The 15283-nt window shown below is 53.1% G+C and overlaps 3 protein-coding genes across 3 annotated transcripts in view; 1 reads left to right on the top strand and 2 right to left on the bottom strand.

Moving 5' to 3' along the window:
• Nucleotides 1-6061, top strand: part of EYA3 (EYA transcriptional coactivator and phosphatase 3) — a 41550-nt gene extending 35489 nt beyond the window's left edge. Inside the window, 4 exon segments of the mRNA XM_036396939.1 lie at nucleotides 591-705; nucleotides 1062-1183; nucleotides 1404-1504; nucleotides 2847-6061. Coding sequence (XP_036252832.1) covers nucleotides 591-705; nucleotides 1062-1183; nucleotides 1404-1504; nucleotides 2847-2927 — 419 coding nt within the window. The 3' untranslated portion in view covers nucleotides 2928-6061.
• Nucleotides 6062-6931: 870 nt separating this feature from the next.
• Nucleotides 6932-10131, bottom strand: XKR8 (XK related 8). The gene is made up of 3 exons (XM_036397138.1): nucleotides 9823-10131; nucleotides 9095-9291; nucleotides 6932-7980 (listed from the first exon to the last, which is right to left on the bottom strand). The coding sequence occupies exons 1-3, from the start codon at nucleotides 10116-10118 to the stop codon at nucleotides 7238-7240; spliced, it is 1236 nt and encodes a 411-aa protein (XP_036253031.1). The 5' UTR covers nucleotides 10119-10131; the 3' UTR covers nucleotides 6932-7237.
• Nucleotides 10132-11193: 1062 nt separating this feature from the next.
• On the bottom strand, nucleotides 11194-15154 carry RPA2 (replication protein A2). Its single transcript, XM_036397260.1, has 9 exons — nucleotides 15117-15154; nucleotides 14895-15007; nucleotides 14715-14816; nucleotides 14530-14643; nucleotides 13957-14031; nucleotides 13083-13196; nucleotides 12687-12797; nucleotides 12508-12602; nucleotides 11194-11813 (listed from the first exon to the last, which is right to left on the bottom strand). The coding sequence occupies exons 1-9, from the start codon at nucleotides 15130-15132 to the stop codon at nucleotides 11729-11731; spliced, it is 825 nt and encodes a 274-aa protein (XP_036253153.1). The 5' UTR covers nucleotides 15133-15154; the 3' UTR covers nucleotides 11194-11728.
• Between the last annotated feature and the right edge of the window lie 129 nt (nucleotides 15155-15283).

The raw sequence follows: 15283 nt of genomic DNA, 5'->3' as shown, positions 1-15283 counted from the left end.
CCTCTGTGGCCTCAGTGTAGCAGAAGGCTGCAGTGAGGGGGGCTCAAACCTCATGGATGGACATTGGAGGGATGTGCAGGCTCCATGTGCTCCTTTCTTGCTGTGTTTACTGTCAGGAGCAGAAATGGGCTTCACTTCTGTCTGCTTTTAATTCAAAACTGGAGGCTTGAAGAAAATTATATCTAAAAGCAATTACAAGCATGGGAATAAAATAAGGGGGGGTAGTTAAAAAAAAAAGATATATAAAAGGGCTTAAAGTGGAAAGGGTCCTTGGAAAGCAGAAAGAGAGAGAGAGACTGTAGGAGCTCCTTCCCCTGCTCTGTGGCCTTGGACCCCTGCTACTGCAAGTGCTTTGTACAAGAGGAGTGTCTTGGTATCCTGAAAAAATGCTTTGATATAATTGCAGATAAGTCTCTGCCCAGTGTCCATGGTCAGAGTCCTGGATGGATGTCTGGGCTCATTCTTGTATTGTTTATTGCAGAGCAGGCAGTTATCTGTTGCAGGCAGTTGTGTTATTTATTGCAGAGCACTGGGGGACAGCCCTCCCTGTGTCACACTTGCCAGGCAAACACGTGTTCCTCACCTTGCAGGCCTGCTTAGCCCACAGAAGAGGGAAGCTCTGCAGAGACTGAGGACTGACATAGAAGTGCTGACAGATTCCTGGCTGGAAACTGCATTAAAATCCCTGCTGCTCATCCAGTCCAGGTATGGAACCTGGAAGTGCATGTGAGGCTTTCTCAGCCCTTTCTGGCCCTGAGGTGCAGCACTGTGCTGGGCACTGCCCCTGTCACACTGCTGCCAAGTGACTGAGGGCAGAAATTCACCTGTTTCTCTGCTGCAACACCTGTAATTAGCAAGTTCCCCATGCTCACCAAATGGTTTTTCTGACAGGGAATTCTGCCAGAAGTAAACAAGTAAAAATTGCAGAACTTGTCCTAAAATGCCTCCTGAAAGCAGGACAGCAAAGCACATGGCAGCTGGGGAAGCTGATCAGACTGCCTGGAGCAGTCCTGGCACCACTGCCTGTAGATGTGCTGTTACAAGTGTTTTTCTTCTTTCAGAAAAAACTGTGAGAACATCCTGATCACAACCACCCAGCTGATGCCAGCTCTTGCCAAAGTTCTTCTGTATGGATTGGGCGAGGTGTTTCCCATTGAAAATATTTATAGTGCTACAAAAATAGGTAAGGGAGTGTGCCAAGTCTGGCATTGAGCCATCTGCTGAGGGTTAGCTGGGATCTTTACAAGGGGAAATGCCATTTCTGCAGCTGAGCTGCTCATGCTGTGATTCACTTCTGGCTTTGGGAGCTGAACTGGGTGCTACCCCTGCCCAGCAAGACAAGAAGTGTTTCTGTACTGGGAGGAAGGGAGCTATTGAGGCTCTGTTTCTCCTGTCTTTGGCAGGTAAGGAGAGCTGCTTTGAGAGGATCGTGTCGCGGTTTGGGAAGAAGGTCACGTACGTGGTGATCGGAGATGGCCGTGACGAGGAGGTGGCAGCCAAGCAGGTGGGTGTGACTGCAGAGCTGGGGCAGTGCAAGGGGAGCTCCCTGCCAGCCTTTCCCTACAAGGACTCTCCTTCCAAGGCTGAACTCTTCAGGCCAGGGCAGCCAGGAGCAAAGTTTGCCTTTGATGCAAGAGATCTTCCATTGTGTTTGTGTTAAGATGGGCAGTTTTCTGGCCCCTGCATGTTTAAAGTTTCTCTTTTACTGTTGCTTAGGATTGCATATGACACTGTCCCTGTCAGCAGTGTCTTAGTGTAGCATGTTGGATGTAGCATGTTGAAAGCTTGGACTCAGTGATCTTGTGTGGTGTTGTGAGGTCCCCAGGACGAGGTGAGAGATGAGAATTTCTCAGAAGGCTGATATATTATATTATATTATATTATATTATATTAATCATATAATATCATATCATATTATTTCAATATCATATAGTTATCATGTCATTATCATATCATTACAATATCATAGTTATCATGTCATATATTATGAAATTAATATACTAGAACCATACTAAAGAAAGAGGAGGGATACATCAGAAGGCTTAACAAGAATGATCATGAGAGCTCGTGACTGACTCCTCAGAGTCTGACACAGCTGATGGTGATTGGTCATTAATTCAAAACAATTCACATGGAACCAATCAAAGATGCACCTGTTGGTAAATGATCTCCAGACCACATTCCCAAGCAATCAGATAATTATTGTTTTCATTCTTTTCTGAGGCCTCTCAGCTTCCCAGGAGAAAATCCTGGGTTAAGAGGATTTTTCAGAAAATACCATGGTGACAATCTTGGATGTCCCTTCCACCCTTGATGATTCTGTGGTTCTGTATGCTGATCATAGCCTGTGGCTATCAGGATATTGCAGTTTCTCAGGAGCTTGGAGGAGTCAGGGCTCAGGAACAGCAGCAGGTCAATGCAGCACCTGCCATTAGGCTGATTACAGACAAGGAGCAGAGAGATTGATCGGTTTGGACAGGCCTGGATGAGTTGTTCAGTTGTGCTCATTAGTAGTGAAGTGCAAACATGACTGTCAGGGACCTTGACTCTGCAGGCTTCACACACATGTGCCAGAGCTGTCAGCCCTGGACAGGCATTCCTGGCTGCAGCAGCAGCTCCCAGCCAAGGTTTCCATTGTGAGCAGCTGACAGACAGTGCTGGTGCCTGTCACACACAGCTGTGCACATAAGATGGGCTCCAGATACAGATGTGCACACGGCTGAGGTCTGTCCTGAGAGTGGTGAGCTCAGAACCACCACACTGCACAGCCCTGCAGCTCCACCCCTGCCTGCTTCCAGCTCAGCTGGGAATCCCTGCATAAACCTGGCTGTCCTCTCTCTTTACAGCACAACATGCCATTCTGGAGGATCACAAATCACGCTGACCTCGTGTCCCTTCACCAAGCCCTCGAGTTGGACTTCCTGTAAGAAGCTGGAGCAAAGACGCGACTGCAGCTCCCGCCAGCCCTCTCCATTTCTGGGGGGACAGAAATCTCACGTGTTTGGGGACTCACCTTTCAGCTTGATGAAGAAAACATACCTAATGCAAACTGTACAGTGGAATATGACAGCAGGTGTTCCTCGGGAGCAGCGGCCCTGCCAAGTCAAGGTGTCCTGTGAAGAAGCCCTGGACTCAGCAGGGCTAGAGCTTGTCTGCAGAAGGGACTTACAGAGCCAGCTGAATGCCTCTGGCCTCCAGAGGGAGGGGCCATCAAACAGCAGATTTATGTGTAAGAGCCTTCTTCTTTCTATTCAGCTTAGTTGTAGAACCCAAGTAAACACAAAAATTTATTTTTATAGGAAAACGCTGATGGCAGAGCTTAAACCTCCCTTGTTTTGCAAAGCCGAAGAGCTATGGGTTTTTTTTTTCATAGGAAATATTAATGAAAATGTCAAAAATACCTCTATTGCTGTAAAATGTGTCCTCTCTCCTTCCCTGGGTGTTCAAAACAGTTAATTTATTACAATGTCCTTATGTTATTTCCTCAGTGTGGGATTACTGGAAAATATAAAGGTAAGGGAATGCTTCTGGAATATGTGGTTCCTTGTAGAGGCAAGTATTGGTGTTCTGAATTGATCCCAGTGGCTTCTAGTCCATGTGTGCAGAAGCCCTTTTAGCCAGCAGGAGATCACTGGATTTCAGCCTTTGGACTGTAGATCCCACAGATTTTCCATGCAAAGAAAAATGAAATTGCCTGTGAACATCAGGTACAGCAGACTGGTGCAGACTGCTCAGATGTGAACTGAGTCCTCACCTGGACTAGGAATAATCTAATTCCTAAATCCTCATGAATGTTGCAGAGAAGACTCTGGCTATGGTATAACCTTCACCTCTGTGTTCCTGATCCTATTTGTAAGTTCCTTTTAGTAGAATCAGATTCAATTTTCTTATATTCTTTGCATTAGCCTAACTACATAGTGACAAACAAATGCCTTGTTAAGAGGGACTTAATTTTCTAAGACACTGTGACTTGGCAGCATGGAGCACTTGGGAGGGATGGTGATGCTGATTTTTCTGCAACTGTCTCAGAACAGAGGCTGGAGTCAGTGACCTGCAGCTGCCCTGGCCAGGAACAGCCAGCAAGGACTGGGGCTGGCACAGGGGCTGCTCTTGTGCCAACTCAGGCTGTGTTTGGGGGTCTCCCCCTTGTACCCTGATGGCACCAGATCAGCCCTGAGGACAGGAGTGTGCTGTGCCCAGAACCTGCTGCTGCTGCTGCTCCTGCAGAGCCAGACCTGTGACCCCTCCAGATCATGGTCATCAGCCCCACATCAGCCATTGGGAGACTGGGCTGAAAGTCTGGCACTGCAGGGAGGACACTGACCCCTTTGCTGTGCCCTTACAGGCAGGGTGTGTTTGCTGCATTCCTTTCATGGCTTTAATTACTGAGGGTTAATTTCCATCAGTGCAGGGGGAGCTGCTGGGCCAGCTCTGCACAGACTCTGCTGTGCCCTGGGAGCATCCTGGGCCAGCTCCAGTGACCAAGGGGCAGAAGGTGCCTAGAGCCAGGAGTTTGGATACCTCGTGCTCAGGGACTGCACCTGGGAGGTTTATTTGACATGGTACCAGCTCCACTTTCCCTTTAGATTTGTTTTTGGGTTTTTTAGATTAATTAAATTGGAATCAAAGGCGATTCTCTTTCTCCAGGGTGGTCACTGGAGTCAGGAGTGATCTGCTTTCCATTCAGCTCCTGGCCAGGTGTTGGCATCCCAGGTGGATACTGGGTCCGTGTATTTCCCCAGGAGCTCTGCAGCAGGAACATGTGTCTGTGTGGGAGCTGCTCATCCATGAGCAAAGTCTGAGGAGTCTGCTGTGGGTGTCACTGGGCAGCTCAGCAGAGGGTGAGGAACAAACAGGGAGCCCAGGGAACAAACAGGCTGTGCTGGGAGTGCTCAGCAGTGGGTTTGGAAAGGGGAGCAGCACCCAGGGGTGTTCTCTGTCTGCACCTGTTCAAGGCAGCTGAGGCAGCTCCAGCTCCCCTACTGCTGGGCCCATAGAGTCCAGTTCCTCTGGGGCCCCTGGGAAGTGCCAGAGCTGTGGTGAGGAGCAGCCTCATTGCTGCCAGGGCTGGAAGTGTCACCAGAGGATCAGGACTCAGTCACAGAAGAGTCTGTGCTGATGCTGAACATCCCTCAGCCCATCCAAAGGTCTCCTGTAAGCAGAGCTGTCCCAGCCTGTGCAGCAGCCTGTTGGGAGCATATCTCACACTCCAGCTGGCTGAATTTGGGATTAAAACCTGTGCCTTAACCTCCCACCACCGGCACGGCCGAGCAGCCCACGAGCTTTGCTCCCGGGGGAAGCAGAGCTGTGCTGGAGAGGGGCTGGGTTTCCCCAGGCACTGGCAGCAGGTGCTGCACCTGCAGGCCTGAGCTGCCTGGCAGCTGGCTGTGCTTTGTGTTTGTTTACTTCAAATGTTTTAAGGAAATTTTAAGATGTTGGTAAAATTTTAGCTGAGCGTGGAACTCGCAGCCACTGACATTTCATACTGGTATTTATATGATGTTTCCTTGAATGTATGTAAAGTACTTTTATAACAGGAGGTTGATGGTACATTTCTGTGTTTGTTAATAAAGGGGTGACCTGGCTATTTTATTTTTTCTTCTACTGGCTGAATTTAAGCCTTTTCCTGTCTCTTTTGAGGCAAGAACAGCATCTCTGTCCAAGCATTGATTTTCTCCTGTCTCTGTCACCAGTTCAGCTACAGTCAGGTCGGGGGTAATGGGAGAGCAAACCTGAACACCTGAAGGACAGTCAGCCTGCAGGCCCAGAGCACCTGAGCTTACCTGGGTGCTGCTGGCTTCCCCTTCAGCTTCAACACAGCCACTGAGGCTTTAAAAACCACCTGATCCACTAATAGTTGTTGCCTCCAACAGCCCTTGGGGAGATTCTGTGCTGGCACTGGTGGGAAGCAGCAGGACCCCTGGAGCCCACAGCACCTCTGTTGCTCTGCTACGAGGGGTGATCTCAGGTGCTGCTGGCTGTGGGGCCTTTGCCTGTTCATGGTCTGTAATGGGAACTGTCCTGTGAACTGGAAAAAGTAATAAAGTCTTTATTTTCTATAGTCACTGCTTCAGCCTGTTCTCTGCCCCTGTGACAGCTCAAACCAGGCCTGGCAGCACCAGGAGCATTTGGGGTGCCACAGGTCACAGTGCAGCCACCAGAGCCCCCATGATCCCGGGGAATCATGGGGAGCCAGTGGGGCAGGGACCTGCTCCTGGGCCCTGCTGAGGTGTTTTCCTGCTGAATGTTTTCCTGCACCAACCACTCCCTTCCCATTTTCTTTTGCACAAGGCAACACCCCTCTCCTACCCTGTGCTGCTGGCCTTGGGCAGGCTGAGCTGCTCACAGGAGCAGCTGTGAAACAGCAATTCAGCTGCTCCTCCAGCTGCATCCAGATGCCTTCCCTGGTATGGAATTTCCTCCTGGGATGGGCTGCTGGGAGGGATGAGATGGAGGTGAGGGGAAGGAGCCAAAGGTCAGTGCTGTGGGCAGCCAGGATGTGCCACAGCTGCCAGCTGGGCAACAGCAAAGGGCAGGGGCTGGGTGGAGGCAGCCCCACCTGGGGAGTGCTGGGTGTCTGTGCCCAGGAGCTGGCACACACTGACCCCATTGCTGACCACACCAACAGCCACCAATGGCTGAGCAATGCTGTGGCCTTGGGAGCCCTGCCCAGGCTGTGGTGGTGGGAATGGAAGAGGTGTCCAAGCCCTGAGCCACCCTGCAGCCACTCCTCCCAGCACAGGCCTCCCTCCCCATCCCTCCCTGAACACACTGATAACAGGTGAGCTTTGACCTTAACACCTAAACTAACGCAAGGAGGAAAAGCCTGGCTGGAAACAGAAAGGTCAGATAGCCACAACCATGGAGGAAACAGATCCTCCCTGCCCCACCAGCCATATCCCAGCAGAGCAGTGGCAGCAGCAGGCACAGAGAAAATAAACCAGTGCTCTTGTTTTCATTTTTCTTTTTTGAAAAAGCTACAAATAAATAACAAGAAAAGTTGACAGAGCAGTGCAGCCATATGCTGCAATGTGCTGGACTCCCCACACTGTGGCTTTCCCTGAGGGTACAGCCATGGGAGCCATGCTGAGTGCCATGGGACTCACTGGGTGTTTGCACAGCACCCCTGGTTTCTGCCAGCTCCCTCCAGCTGTCCAAAACAACAGCCTGGGGGGCACAACCAGGGGCACACCAAGAAGTCTACCTCTCCCCTCATGTCCCTTTAGAGGAGCTGCCCTCAGACAGCAGACTCCACAGCAGCAGCCCCATTTAGGAAGTGCTGCTGTGCTGGCTGGGACAAGGAGAAGTGGGTCTGGGCCAGCCACTGCATCCGCCTGTTCACCAGGTCTGGCTCCAAAAACGAGCGAAACTCCACCCCATCACCGCCTCCACTGGCATCCACCTCGTCGTATCTGCCTTCCTGCTGCACCTGCACGTTGGGGTGCAGCCACTTGTAGTAGGTGACCCTCAGCCCCAGCCCCAGCAGGTAGCAGGGCAGGGCTGCAGAGACCACGGGGATGAGGTATGAGTGCTCCTCCTCCTCGGGAGCCCGGCCCCAGAGCCAGGCCAGGCCCAGCAGGGTGCTGTCCACCAGCATGAAGCCGTGGTAGATGATGCTGCGGTGCAGCGTCCTCCCCCGCGCCACATTGAACCAGCTGAAGTACAGGATCACGGCCACCATGGCCCGGTAAAGCTGCTCGGGGCCGGGTGACTCCATGAAGTCTGTGCCCTGCAGGCTGACCCAGAGGAACAGGGCCAGCCACACCAGGGAGAAGTGGACAGCCACGCCGTAGGGCCAGAGCAGCGCGAAGAGCGCCAGCGCCAGGATGCGGGGGCAGATGAGGAAGAGGTTCCAGAGGAAGTAAATGATGGAGGAGCCCAGGCTCAGCTCGTACTTGTCCTGCAGGAAGGAGCGCAGGGACTGGTGGTAATCCAGCAGAGACCAGGACACACACAGGAACGCCGTGCCCATGCCCAGGCCTGCAAACACACAGGTGAAAATGTCACAGACATATTCTCTGAAAAATCCTTTGCTAGGATCTTTTCTCCTAAGAAGCTGAGAGACCTCAGAAAAGAAATGTAAACAATAATTATCCGCTGCTGTGGAATGCAACAGCTGCATCTTTGATTGGTCTCATGTGGTTGTTTCTAATTAATGACTAATCAAAATCCAGCTGTCTTGGACTCTCTGGTCAGTCACAAGATTTTATTATCATTCCATTCCTTTCTATTCCTTGCTAGCCTTCTGATGAAATCCTTTCTTCTATTCTTTTAGTATAGTTTTAGTATACAATTTTCTTTTAATATAATATATATCATAAAATAATAAATCAGCCTTCTGAAACATGGAGTCAAGGTTCTCAGCTCTTCCCAGGACCCCTGTGAACACCACCACAGTGAAAATGCTGAGGGGGGACCAAGGGGTGGCCCAGCCTGGCTCAAACCTCTCCCTGCCCACTACTGCTAAAATGAGTTTTCCCCCAGCTCACAAAGCAGCTGCTGTCAAGGTCAGAGGATCAGCACCTGCATCTCTCCCCTGGCATTCTGCCCTCCCTGAGGACAAGGAGGCTGGTGCCTGGCCTTGCTCAGAAGATGAGGAAGAAGTGCTGGGATTGAACAGCACTGCAGAACCCATCTCCCAGGCATGGAAGCCCTCAGCCCACACAGGCAGCTGAGTGCTGGCTCCCACGTTGCTGGGCTCCCCATTTCCCTGCAGTGATACCTGCTCCCCACCCTGGGAAGGGCACCACAGCCCCTGCTCAGTGCGTGCTTCACCCATACCAACATCAGCACCTCCCTACTCCCCAGAAGGTGCCTGATTCCTCACCTCACCCTCAGCCTCTCCCGGGGCACATAAGAGAATGACCACAGCGGTCCCACAGCTTCAACCCCCCACCCCAAGCCCAGCATGGTCCATTGGGGCATGTGAGTGCAGGACAGGGGTCCACCCCATAGCGTGACATGTCAAAGGAAGGAGTGACACAGGAGCAGAATGACACAAGGGTCTTGCTGGGTCCTTCAGCCCCTGGACAGCCTCTCCGATCTCCCCCACCCAAGCCTGCACCATCCCCCTCCCTTGGCCCCAGCCGCTCACCCTGGGAGAGCTCAGCCTTGTTTGTCCGCAGGATAATGTAGAGGAGCAGGGTGAGCTGCGGGGTGTTCTCCAGGAAGGTCTCGAAGAGACGCAGCATGCTGATGTCGTGGGAGATGAAGGCCATGTGTCTCCTCTCATCCTCCTCCTCTGCCTTGGCCCAGCACACCCTCCAGCCCACCTTCAGAGCATAGAGACACCTGTGTGGGACCAGCTGGTGGTGAGGGGCCACTCAAGGCACACCTTGGTCCCCACGCTGCCCTGACAGCTCAGCAAACTCCTGACAGGACATCAAACCCCACTGATTTGTGTCCAAACCCCTCCTTCCCCCTGCCCAAACCACACACCACAGCAGCCACACGATGCAAGTATAAAAAACTGAGCATCGATCTCCCTGGATTATTCCCTTCGCCCGGCTCGGCCTCGCTGCTCCCCTCAAGTGCCGGGGGAGCCCCGAGGCCATGACGAGGTTTCGGGGCGCTGCTCCGTTCGTCCGGAGGGCAGCGGCAGCAGCCCCGGGACACAGAGCAGAGCCCGAGGGAAACTTCCCTCGCTCCCACCACTCTCTTTATCCGGCTCCGGCCCGGGCTGGGCCGAACCGCTCTGTGCTGGAGCCTCCTGGCCCTGCCGACAGCCGAGGCACCGCTCGCCCCCATCCCGGGAAGGGCCGGGGCGGAGCGCGGACCGCGGCGGGCGGGAAACTCGGTGAACTCGGTGCGGGGCTGCCGTACCTGAAGAAGAAGCCGAGCTGTAGGAGGTGCAGGGCGGCGAGCAGCAGCACGGGCACGGCGGGGCGCAGGGCGGGCGGGTCGGAGCGCAGCCAGAGCCAGCTGCAGGCCTGGGCGGCGGCTGAGGCGGCGGCGAGCACCGCCAGCGACAGCGCGGCCCAGCCGGGGTGGCCGCGCCGCGCGTACTGCGCCGCCACCCAGCCGTCCATGAACAGGTCCAGGGTGGCCGCCGCCGTCCCCGCCGCCGCCAGCGCCAACTGCAGCGGCCCGAAGCGCGGCGGGGCTGTTCGCGGAGACATCGGGGCCCCGCGGCCCGGCCCGAAACCGGCGGTGGCGGCGCCGGCACCGGCCGGACCCACCCCCGACAGGGCCCGCCCCGGGCTCTGGGACCGCCCCGGATCGGCAGCTCTGCCCCGGGCTGTGGGAACGCCGCGAGCTGTGTGTCCGTCCCGGGCAGCGGGACCGACAGCCCCACCCCAGACTGTGGGACCGCCCCGGACCGGCAGCCCCGGGCCGTGTGTCCCGCCCGGGCCCTGTGTCCCCCCCGGGTTATGTGACCACTCCGGGCTGGCAGCCCCGGCTCCGCTCCCGGTGCCGTCGCAGTCCTGTCCCCAGCCATTTCTCCAATTGCACAATCGCTCTCCTGACTGCAAGCAATTCCACTCATCTTCACTTCCAAAAACCCTCAGGGATTTTCTTCCTAACCGTCACACCTCCTACGAAAAGGAAATTACAGTACTTTTGGCTTCTAGGTATGCTGAACGCTGTAGCCAAGCGCTCACCTGTTACACACCTGCTGCATGATTCAGCCAGAGCTGCACCACGGGCTGCAGAGGCGCCACTGAACCCAAGCAGGACACTGGGATGGGCCCCAGCAGCAACTCCTGGCAGAGCAGAGCAGAGGCCCCGGGTGTCCCTGCCAGCCCCATGGATGAGCCCACAAGGAACCACCTTTGCAAAGCCAGGTGCCTTTATGAGACCTCGGCAACAGAAACTCTGTCGTACCCTTGGAGCTTCTAAACACCCAGAGCTCACCGAACTGAGAGCCCTCTGAACTGTGCCCTATGTGCACACCCTGCTCTTCCAGCAGGCTCCTCCCTGGGCATTTAGCAACTGCACAGCAGAGCAGCTGTTCTGATGGCAGAATTGGTTCTGGCCCTATTTGGAACACTGATACACGTTGTTTTCTTCAGTAGTACAAATATTTAATTTCTTACTGGCCAGATATTCACTTCAGTTTGAACCTTCAAAAGTAAAAAGCTAAGGAAAAAATAACAATAGTTAAACTGAAAGTATGAGCTGTGCTTTTAGCCCCAGGTTTTGTCAGCAGTTTTCTTCTTCAAGGCAGAGAAGCCTCTAGAGTCATACACAATGCAAGGTGCCCCAAGTTAACATTTTATTGGAAAAGTTCAAAAGCTCTAGTTAACAAGATCAGCTCTAGTACAAATATAGATTTAAATGCACAAACGAAAAACTAAAAACATCTTCTCATGATTGCTGTACATCAGTGGAAGATTACTCTTGGCTACCCACTTAATGAAGAAAATGGAATGGCAGCTGAGTTAGGAGAAACAGCTCTAGAAATAAAGGACAAATCATAAAGAGGCTCTTCTTTCTAACAGGGACTCTCTAAGGAGCAAAAACAAAGTGAAAGCTCTGAAGCTTTGAGGAGTTCAGTTTTCCCATGCCTGTTTATGCTTTCAGTCACATGGTCACAGCATAGAATCAGGTCCAATTACCACAATCACACACATCCTGCTCATCCTTGAATTCCAAGGAGTTGGCATTCACCCAGTAACCAGGACTTCCCACAAAGAGCAAAGGTCACCTTCCATGTAACAGAGCTCAGCAAGGTATCTTGAAATACGGACAAAAATTTGCTTGGAACTAAAATCAGATGGAAGGAACTTTACTCAGCATCTGTTGACTTGTAGTGATCATCATCCACCGTGGAGTAGATGTGTCCCTCGCTGCTGAGGAACTCCACAGCTTGCCTTGAAGAAAAACCCCACAGCTGGTAACTAATTAGCAATTAGTTAGCAAAGGGAGGTAAGTGATCACCTTTCTGCCAGGTGATTCTCATTTACAGACCCCATCCCCACAGTTCCCTCCTGGCAGCTGCCCAGGGAAGCTCTTGGTGTCTCTGTCCCATGGGCAGTGTAAGTGACAGAAGTTTCTCCAAAGCTATGGCAATGTGCTCCCCCTGAAGCTCAGACTCTGCTTGAGTCACCACTCTGCACTTCCTAGGGAGTACCTACCAGAGGGCAGGTACTGAACAGGGGCACTGTTCTGTCCCCTGCTCCAGAGGGGACAGAACATAAAAAGGTCATGGAAGGTAATGACAACTTTGGTACACCTCAAGAAGATGTTGTAAGAGACAGTGGAGTAGAAGAGACTATTCCTAGATTTTTATCAGTGTGCAGAGAGCAAGGTACTCTTTGAGCAGGAGAAATGCCACTGAGGGACTGCAGTACATAAACAGCTTGTTTTGAAAACAAGGAGCAAAGCAATGGCAACAGCTCACTCAGGGCAGTGAATCTTCAAAAGCTCTGGCTCCTGTGCTGCTGGGACCACCTGAATCACCCACCCTGATTCACAGGTGAGAGTCAGGGCTTGTCCACTGTCCTCTCTGCCTCTGGAAGGACTGCCTGGATTCCCATAGCATCCTTCATTTCTACACACACTTACTTGATCGTTGACATACTCAAACCGTGGAGCTGGAGCTTCAAGTCTTGTAGACTCATCCCCTCTGGGACGTGGCAGCTTTTGATCAAGTTCAGCACCTGGATGAGCAAGAACCACAGCAGATGACATCAGAGGAGCTCTGGTGCCACTGCTGTGCTCCCAGAAGAGCTGCTGGCACCCACCTGGCTCTGGTACGCCGTGAGCCCGTTCACTGGCAGGCTGCCACCTCCTCCATAGCCCCCCATGTCACTGATCCCAGTGGAGGGAAATGACTGTGGCACTCTTGATGCTGACTGGAATTAGGAGAATAGAAATGCTGTGGTTAGCCAGGCTGCCCAAGCCTGCAGAGTTAAAGACTCACTGTTATTTCCAAGCCAGTGTGTAAAAATAGCTTCTCATGGAAGTGGATTGCATTACAATCTCTCTCCAAGGAAGCCAGGACTCCTGTTACACCTTCAGTGTTGCCCAGCTTTAAACTCTCCAGCCCCACAATGAGGGAATTTTCCCAGTGAGAGGTGCCTCTTTGGGAGATCACCAGTCACCAAAGGCCACAATGGAATCAGGGTCTTTGTACATACCATGAGATTTTTTCTGAGGATCATGTGTGCATTGACAATTTCCAGTATGTGTGTGGTGAACTCATTCATATTTTCCAGAGGCATGATCTTAAATGCTACCAAGCTCTTCTTATTCTTTCAGAGGGAAAAAAAAAGCCAAACACAAAACAAAGAAAACAATTTACAGCACAGGAACATGAAGATGCCTAACAGCCAACCCAGCCATTTCCTCCAGGAATGTGGGACAGCAGTGGGGAGAGAACTTCTCTGCATGCAGCTCATCCAAAACCTTCTGACCTACATCTTGTGCTGCTTTTGGCTGGGGTACAGTAGCATGGGCTGGTTTTGGACTTGTGCTGGAAACAGTGTTGGTAATACAGGGATGTTTTAGTCATTGCTCACCAACCCTTGCACAGAGCCAAGGGCTTTCCTGTTTCTCACACAGCTCCACCAGTATTAAACTGGGAGGGGACAAGGAGCTGTGAGGGGAAACAGCTGGGCCCCCCATGCCCCACAGGAGAACCCAGACCAGCCAGTGTAATGCTCAGTTATAAAACTGGTGAGAGAAGGAGGAAGAGGCACACCTTCCTGTCCATGGGAAGTGTGGAATGAATTCCTTGTTTTGCTTTACTTATTAAACTGCTTTTATCTGAACTCATGGGGTTTTTTTGCTTCGACCCTTCTGATTCCCCCATCCCACTGGGAGCAAGCAAGCAGTGGGGGAGGGATGTGATTTTGAAAGACAATGGAGACAGAGTCACTCCTCTAACCAGCTGGGGATTAACTGCACCTTGCCTTAACGCACATACAACCATTATTTGAGTATTTACACCACACGTGCTACGTGAAGTGCTACAAGTCCTACAAGACTCACACCCAGGTATCATCACCTTACCTGGAAGGACCGAAGGTGACCAGCTACTTTAACGTAAGTTCCTGGAGGTACCACAACATTCTCACCTCCTGCCTCCTAACAGAGAGGGAAAAACAAGTTTGCTGTTTCCTGTTTCCATTTCTCAATTATGACAATAAGGAACTTAGCACAGCAGGCTCATCTCAAGCAAGCACAAACAATGTGCATTCCTACATCACGCTAAACTTCCAGTAAGGCAGCTGAACTTCCTGCCTGATTACCCTCCCTGTTCAGGTGAACTCAGCTATACTAAACAGGCAGACAGTCATATACAGCACCAGTGACCTCTGCTACAGCAGCATCTCCTTTGGATTTCAGGGACATGCTATTCCTAAAATACTTTCCAGAAAAGCAACACCTTCTGGATTCAAAAAGCTCTGTGGGAAGTAGGGAGTTGGTGTTCATCAACGATCCTTACAGGTTCCTTCCAGTCGAAACACTGTATAATTCTCCATCAACTTTCCCCAAAGTGAGGAGAAAAAGAAAAAGCTTTTCTCCACCCACTGCTCCCCAAAGCCGCTAAAGAAGCCTGCTGATAGCAAATCCAGTGCTTACATCAGTATCAACCCACTGCCTGACGTCCATGGGGGCTGCTGTCATGTCGTCCACCTTGTAGAGGATGTTGGTGGGCGCCTTCTCGGCGTGCCGCACGATGCCCACCAGGGTCACCTGCGGCGGAGGAGGAAGGGTCACACTCGGACCGCCCCGGGTGCGCCCCAAGGGGCCGTCCCAGTGCTCACCTGCGAGATCTCCACGTCGCAGATGCGGAAGGTCTCGTCGACCTGCTCGGCCGCCAGCAGCTGCGACACGGTGCAGGGCACGATGTTCTGCGAGCGGCTCCGCTGCGAGGGCCGGAGGGGCCGTCAGAGCCGGACCCAGGCCCGGCCCCGGGCCCGTCCCGCGGCCCCCGCCCGGCCTACCTGCTTCTTCTCCGCCTGGCCGCCGGCGGGCGACCCGAACCCGCCCGGGGACTGCGTGTAGCCGCCCGGGAGCCCCGCGCCGCCCATGCTGCCGTACCCGCCATCGAAGTTCCCTAAGGGGGGAGAGAGAGGGACCGTGACGTGGTGGCAGGGACACAGCCCCCTTCCCCAGCGCTGCCGCCATCCCGGGTGAGCGGCCCCGCGGCCCCCGGCCCCGCGCACCGTGCCCGCTCCACATGGCGCCGCTCCGGGACTGCCGCCGCCCGCCGGCCCGCGCGCCGCCGCCTGCCGCCCAATCCGGGAGCGCCGCTCTGCCGGCCCGCAGCCAATCAACTCCCTCCGCCTTCCGGCTCCGTCCAATAGGAGGAGGCTGAGGGGAAGCTGCCACC

This window comes from Molothrus ater, chromosome 24 (genome assembly GCF_012460135.2).
Source record: "Molothrus ater isolate BHLD 08-10-18 breed brown headed cowbird chromosome 24, BPBGC_Mater_1.1, whole genome shotgun sequence".
Classification (NCBI taxonomy): Eukaryota; Metazoa; Chordata; class Aves; order Passeriformes; family Icteridae; genus Molothrus; species Molothrus ater.
This window is presented reverse-complemented; position numbering and strand designations above follow the sequence as displayed.

Coding starts and splice junctions, on each gene's coding strand:
- RPA2 (XM_036397260.1), bottom strand. Junction 14,032..14,529: donor GGCAGTGGGTTGATACTGAT/GTAAGCACTGGA, acceptor CCTCTCTGTTAG/GAGGCAGGAGGTGAGAATGT. Junction 11,814..12,507: donor TTGAGTATGTCAACGATCAA/GTAAGTGTGTGT, acceptor TTTTTCTTCAAG/GCAAGCTGTGGAGTTCCTCA.
- XKR8 (XM_036397138.1), bottom strand. CDS start 10,118: ATGTCTCCGCGAACAGCCCCGCCGCGCTTCGGGCCGCTGCAGTTGGCG. Junction 9,292..9,822: donor CAGCTCGGCTTCTTCTTCAG/GTACGGCAGCCC, acceptor GGTCCCACACAG/GTGTCTCTATGCTCTGAAGG. Junction 7,981..9,094: donor CAAGGCTGAGCTCTCCCAGG/GTGAGCGGCTGG, acceptor GTGTGTTTGCAG/GCCTGGGCATGGGCACGGCG.